The sequence below is a fragment of the Pinus tabuliformis genome, chromosome 4_2 (assembly GCF_031772625.1).
Source record: "Pinus tabuliformis cultivar Carrire ecotype Pingquan chromosome 4_2, CPIR1, whole genome shotgun sequence".
NCBI lineage: Eukaryota > Viridiplantae > Streptophyta > Pinopsida > Pinales > Pinaceae > Pinus > Pinus tabuliformis.
The window spans coordinates 1,120,905,604-1,120,912,606 of NC_142304.1; the positions used below are offsets into that span (position 1 = coordinate 1,120,905,604).

Consider the following 7,003-nt stretch of genomic DNA (forward strand, 5'->3'; position numbering starts at 1 on the left):
AGAATAAATTTTGAATTCAATTTTGAAAGTAAAATAGGAAAAAAATAGAAATTTGCACCTTTCAACGCAAACAAATCCCTTACCAACTAATAATTCAAGGAAGAAAGATAAAAACTTCATTTAGTCAAAAGCAATATATTTAAATTCAATATGGCCTGACCATTGATAAACAACATACATGTCATATTCAATCAAAATGGCAAAAGTTTAATACAAATGCTCTTCTTTTTTATTGCTTTGTTTCTTCATTCTTTCACATGTGGAGATTTTTCTTTTTTCACATGTATAAAACAATCCATGGAAATCTTCAAACAATAGTTGGTTGGATAGTTATTCAAAGACTGTTGACAGTCACTGTATTCACAACAATAGGACTTGTCACCGAATAATCAACATGTTTCCAGGTTAGGGACCCAAATACATAGTTCCCAGAAGACGTTTTCATGGCTCTGAGGGTCAGCCTAAATGATTTCTCCTCCCCTTTCTTAGAAAACTCAAGTTGTTTGGGCTCAACTGACACCAAAACTCTGGGATGAGACCTCACCTTTGCCTTATAAATTGTAGGTCCCTCTGCCACATTTTTCACCTTTCTTTTCACAGTCACAGACCCTTGCAATTGTGAGACCGTAATTGAAGGATAGTTGAGGTCATGTATCTTAGGTTGGCGTGCCGGACAAGAAAACGCCTTCCCTGTTATTTTCTTTATCTGGGTTGAATTATAATTCAGGCTGCAGAAGAATCTGTAGTAGTCTTTGACGGATAGATCATAGACCAGGCCAGGATTTCCAGCCACATTCGGATTGACATGACCTGCACCATAGTTGAAAGGACCTGCTCTTTGAAGCGATGCAGTCCTAATTGGCTTATAAGTGTTATCCATTCTTTCAGCTGTGATTTACAAAAGAAAACAAAACAGAAAAGAAATTAACGGAAGAGTAATTTATCATAGAATTTCTATCTATCTATATTTTGCTATTATGTTATATGCCTTCCTAAGCCATCTCAGCTGTTTGGGCATGGTGAGAACATTGTTGGTGTCTAATAAGCATGTTAAGGTGAAAATGTGGATCTGTGAAAATATGCATGTCTAAATAACAGCATACCCATGTTGAAATCCATAATTCCATGATTAAGATATTGATGCTTTTTGAATGTGTATATGTGTGAGAGAATAAATGGATAAACATATACACCTGTAGTCATAATGGCAGACTTAATAGCTGCAGGGCTCCAATGAGGATATGCTCCCTTTAATAAAGTTGCAACACCAGCAACATGTGGACATGACATAGATGTGCAGAAACTACATTGAAAGGTACACGCCTCTGATCAAATGAAAGGCCAGTTGGTGATGCTGCCATTGAATATGCTGCTAGGATGTTCAAACCTGGAGCTGTAATATCAGGCTGCATTGGAGAAACAGTAGAGAACCTTCAATTGTGAAAAACTGCAGTATCATACAATGAATTATCATCATGTAAACACAAAGTTTTGGGGAGTGGATTATGACCTTGAGGATGTCTGGCGTAAGACTATTCGGTCCCTGAGAGGAAAAAGCTGTCATCACTGGAGCTGGCTTTGCACGCAATACAGTTCTTGCAGGAGAAATGTAAGCAACAGGGGACCTGAATGAGCACAATTTTATGGCAACTTAGGATGTTTCATGTAAGGACGTTCGTTGACTAGAATCCTTTCATTGTAGGGCTAAATATAAGTAAAATAGCTGTCCCGAAACCTACGCTGTAGAATTGATGTAGTCAAATACTTCTGCCCCATCAATTGCATTCAACTGTGTAGCTGGAAGAACATGAGAGTCTGCAGCGACCTCGTTGGCATTTACGGGTGCATTGCAGAGAATCATGCCTATCCCGCCTGCCATATGAACTGCTTCACCTTTCTCAACTCTTGCATTGATACCACGAAGGCAGGCAACAATCTTTCCTTTAACTTTGAGGGGATCTAGAGATCCCAGGAAGCAAAGTTGTCTGCAACAATATTACATCAAAACTGTTAAAACTCATCACCATAGAGAGATCTAGCTTTTCATTCCTTGGACTAACACTAATACAAATTTCTTCTTTGGGAAGAATATGCCATATTGATAAGTGGACTTTTTGTTATTATGAAAATAATTAAAATTGGTATTATGTAGCATACCCAGCAGTTTTATTTTGATTTGGAGCTATAACATCAGCTGATGATACCAGAGGATACATTTTTTTCTTTGGTAACTGGTAGTCGGATATGCTTTCTCCCTGGCATCAAACACAAATATACAGAGGCATAAAATGATTTTTCTAGAATAATGCAAGGGATCAAATTTGTTGACTTCAATGCCCTTCAGAGGCCTTGTAATAGTTCAACAAAAAATCCGATAAACTTGAAAAACTGGATACATGGATTTTTTAGTTTGATGAAGGACACAAGGAAAAGTTCAATAAGCACAATTTCCCCTGAAATTTTCATTAAAGAAAATTACCATCGTAGCATTTGAACTACTCTGATATCAGTGCATGTGTTCCAGACATTAAAAATCAGACAGTGGTTTGAAAACGACTTGCAATGTGAACATAACGAAAAGGGTATCAGCCTATCAGCCTACTTTAGTTTCTGTGTGTTTTAGGAGTAAATTTCGTCCATGGTGCTTCTGGTAAAGACTTTTGTATATGGATTTCATATGCTGAATTAAATGTGCTTTCAGATTTACCTGAAAACAGAGCTAAAATTGTAGAAATAAGGTATACTCACTATATATGTCTTGTTGTTTCCAAGAATAGCACTTGAAGGAAATTGTCTATTAATGCTGCTTGCTCCCACGGTTATGATCCATGGTGCCACATTTGAAACTGTCCCCGGAGTAGGACCATCATTTCCAGTGGAACAGACAACTACCTTTCCTCTGTGGACTGCATGGAATGCTCCAATTGCAATTCCATCTTGAAAATAATTAGAGAGAGGAGGGCCAGATCCGATAGAAACAGAGAACACATCAACTCCATCATGTACCCCTGCATCGAATGCTGCAAGAATATCTGCATCATAGCATTCTCCTCCATTTGGATTGGGAGGCCAACAAACTTTGTAGGCTACAACTCTAGCATGAGGAGCTCCTCCTTTTGCAATCCCTTCTGCATATCCAGTTATACTTGCATTTTTCACAAAGTTCCCACCTGCTGTAGACAAAGTATGAGTACCATGTCCATCTTTATCTCGTGGAGAAAGAAATTCACCAGTTCCAGAGATATTCAAAGGCCCATTTGCAGCCTCATATCCCTTGATGAAGTATCTGGCTCCAATCAATTTCCTGTTGCAAACAACACATTGAATAGTGAAACAATGATCCTATGAAGCAAGGTGCAGGAGGGCTACTTTCCAATCAAATTCCTATAGATTGTGAAACCTTGACTCTATGAATACAGGTGGTAAAGGTCCTTCTCTTTTAAGCAGGTATATCCTACAATGGAGTTGGGTTCTAACAGCCAAAAACAGACTAACAAGCACAAAGATACAGAGGCTTGTTTTCTCCTTAGCAATACAACGGATCAATAAGAAACAATAACCACATTAGAATGCAAGGAATATGACAAAAAACAAACAAGAACACATCATAGTATGTGAAAGAAGCATGTTGTATTGCTTTTGTTTTCAGTAGAATAAAAAAATAAGTATCACAAACACAAACAAAATTCACCACAGAGAAATCCAACAATAGACAGTACACCACATGGAAGCTGTGCTACTTTTTATTATTATCAGGATGAATACAATGGACCCACAAATACTTCTTTGAAAGTGCAACCTATACTCCAAAACTCGCTTACTCAATCAAGGACTGTGAAAAGTGTTGCCTGTCCTTGTTTACCATGTTAAGACAGACCTGAAATCTGTTAGTGTGAACAACTTGATATAAGAAGTAGAGAATCCTATCATCTTTGTAGAAATTATTAAAAAACGAGGGAACAGGGTTTTTCTTTAACATTGCAATCAGGACTCTTCTGAGAAACCATTAAGCGGATATATAGACAAAAATATTTATAAATATCATGATCTATACAATTGGAAAAGGCACTGACTCCTGAAATGGGTATTGATGGAGGTACCTGTTGCAGTGAGCTGCACTGAAGTTTGTACCAGTTTGGCAGATCCCCTTCCATCGAGAAGGAACAGGCCCCATACCCGTGTCGTCGAAGCTTTCAGATTCAGGCCAGACCCCTTTAGCAAGAGCAGCAACACCAACCAAAGAAATCAAATGAGACCATCTTAGTATTGTCTGATTATCAGGATATACACAGAGAGAAACAGAGAGGGAGCTATTTCTATGGACATTGAGGAAGGCGACCTGTATCTAGGTTAGCAACGATAACCTCCTTCCCGAAATCAGATTTTCTCCATAGCGATGGCGGAGAAATTACTTCAGTCTCACACTGCCCACCTTCATCTTCATCTAAGCCGAGGAATCCCCATGAAGAAGTTGTGTGCAGAGTTCTTCCTCGGTTAACGAACACAGATAATACCTGTGGGAGCTCTGAATAACAAAAACCGAAAACAGCAGCATCCATTCAGTTAAGAAATCCGAAATTATTCGGATCTCCCAGCTTGAATGGCCATCCATTTATTCAATGAAACGGAGAAAGAAACTATGGTTCAATGATGCTAAATAATTCACCTGAGAGAGCGTTAGCGTGTTCTTCTTCGAGACGAGCAGCAAAACCATTCATGCATCTGGTATAAGAGTAAAATATGGCCTCCTTGGCTGCCTCCTTGCTATATTTTCAAAAAATTTATGTGAGAGCCCAATTCATAGACTGAAAAATCATAATCACTTCTACCAGACATGTAGTCAAAAATATCAATAACATTCTAGAATATGCAGGGTACAGATCACAGATTAATGATGCTATTACAAAGCAATCGAGTATTGCACATTTTACAATATATTTGAAACTATTCCATTCATTAAATTAATCCCAGAATTCATTGACTATTACCTTCCTAATATTGATCCCAGAAGCTCATGATGAGAATCAGCTACCAATTTGTGTTCCAGCTTCTCATCATGCTGTCCTCCCAAGTACACCACATACGACTGCAACAGCCAAAGCAATAAATTCATAAATTCCGGCTCTGAACATCAATTGCATTGGCCAAACATCGAATTCTCCAATCCCAGTAAACACAACAGCAAAATTCATATGTAAGCTGAAACATCAATTAGAATAGATTACAGATTGAAGACTATTTTACATTCCTGATACCGAAAGCTAGTTTGCATTCAGTCTTCAGAAACAACCATGTGAAAAGAAAAAAGAAAAAAAAAAAGCAAGCCCAACTTCAGTCGCAGGCTTCTTGATCCCAAAAAAAGCAATACTCAATAAAAACCCAAAATGACAGCCATCACAGATCTTCAGTCTGAGCCTCCTGAATAAGAATACTAATAATGATAAAATAGTAAAGCAAAATTCATCATCTATCAGCAGAACGAGAAGATTCTACACAGAAAGCAAGGTATTTCTTCTTGCCTGTTTAGCCCCGCAGACTGAATCAATGAATGGCAATAACAAAACAGAAAGTAGAAGCAAAATCGCTTTCTCGGCCATGGCTACCTCTGCCTTGCCTTCTCATGCAGAATTATTTCAAAAAGTTCTGAGAGCTTTGAATCTATATGTACGACTTTTCACAATACATTTGTGGATAGAGGGGAATTCTGCTTGCATCTCATCCCCTAAGAATATGTTAAAGTCACATGCAGGCTACAAGTATTTTATAGAATCATATTATTGGATTCAAAAGGTATAAATACGGTCATGCAAAGGAGTGGGGAGCGCTTTTCTCGTCACACACACAGTGGCCTAAGTAAATTATGGGCAAGAATCTCATGTGGGAGTGGACCTTATCTCATGGAAATTGTCGTTGTGCTTGGTTAACATGCACTACAATTTAAAATTTCTTGGAGCAGTAGCCCTTTTATGGGCAAAGTAAACGTTGAATCAGAACCTATTGAAGTAAACCTTATCTCAGTGGGCTGGTTCTTACGCTCAAGGAGCATGTACTAAGTTAAATTTCAAATTTGTTGGGCAGTGGACCCCTTTACTTTTGTGAAAAGTTTCTCCAAAAGAGGAAGTATTCATCGGGTGGAAGTATGTTATGTTGGTAGGTGATTATAGGATCAAATATGCATACGCCTATTTTGACTTTTTCAAAAGGTTGGTGGTAAAAGACAATGATGCGCATGTGTGCACTTCTAATCATGGTAAACTTCTATTCAATAGTTTGACTATAAATTTATTTTAATTATCACGTTTGAATTTGTTTTTAAAAATTAAAATTTTTGATTGATTGGGAGGTAGATTGTATTTTTCTATTTCATTGAATCTATTTTTAATTTTTTTTACTTGTATCATTTTTTCAATCAACCTCATTACACTTATTTATTGTATTTTTTATTTTTAACTTTTTTGTTTGTATATTTTTCAATCAACCTCATTACACCTTATTATTGTATTATTCTATTTTAACTTTTTTGCTTGTATCATTTTTTCAACCAATTTTATTACACTTTATTATTGTATTTTTTTTATAAAATGATTTTTCTTTATTATATTTCAATTTCACACTCCCATTGAGATGCGGGTCGACATTTGGGACAAGTTAATTGTAGTAATGATCGGTACCTTTGCAATTAGTACCATAGCCCCCCACATGCTCAAGGCAATGGGTGCAGCGACCTTTGGCATGAAGGCATGTTGGGGAGGTGGGAAAGGTGGCGAGACAGGAGGTAAGGTAAGGAATATAGGCAGGCAAGGGAGGCAAGCGTTTAGTGTTGGAGTGTTAGCTTGTGGAGGAAGGTGGTATCATAGTGGTGCGGGAGGAGGATAGAACTAGAGACGCCAAGCTCGACGACGAACACATGTTGATCTCGGGTATGTTATTCGGTTTCGCTCCACCACTATAATTATGTTATGATTGGGGTTTTGTTGGGGGGGAGGGGGAGGGTAAATAGGAA

At 37.7% G+C, this 7,003-nt stretch overlaps 1 protein-coding gene across 1 annotated transcript; it reads right to left on the reverse strand.

The window, feature by feature from the left end:
- Nucleotides 1-206: 206 nt before the first annotated feature.
- LOC149173599 (subtilisin-like protease SBT5.3) lies at nt 207-5,949 on the reverse strand. Its single transcript, XM_089424671.1, is given in 12 exon segments — nt 207-888; nt 1,194-1,298; nt 1,301-1,406; nt 1,511-1,625; nt 1,740-1,985; nt 2,158-2,255; nt 2,749-3,304; nt 4,101-4,212; nt 4,340-4,525; nt 4,667-4,764; nt 4,989-5,086; nt 5,520-5,949. Coding segments are annotated over 12 exon segments (2,352 nt in total). The 5' UTR covers nt 5,598-5,949; the 3' UTR covers nt 207-334.
- Nucleotides 5,950-7,003: the final 1,054 nt, after the last annotated feature.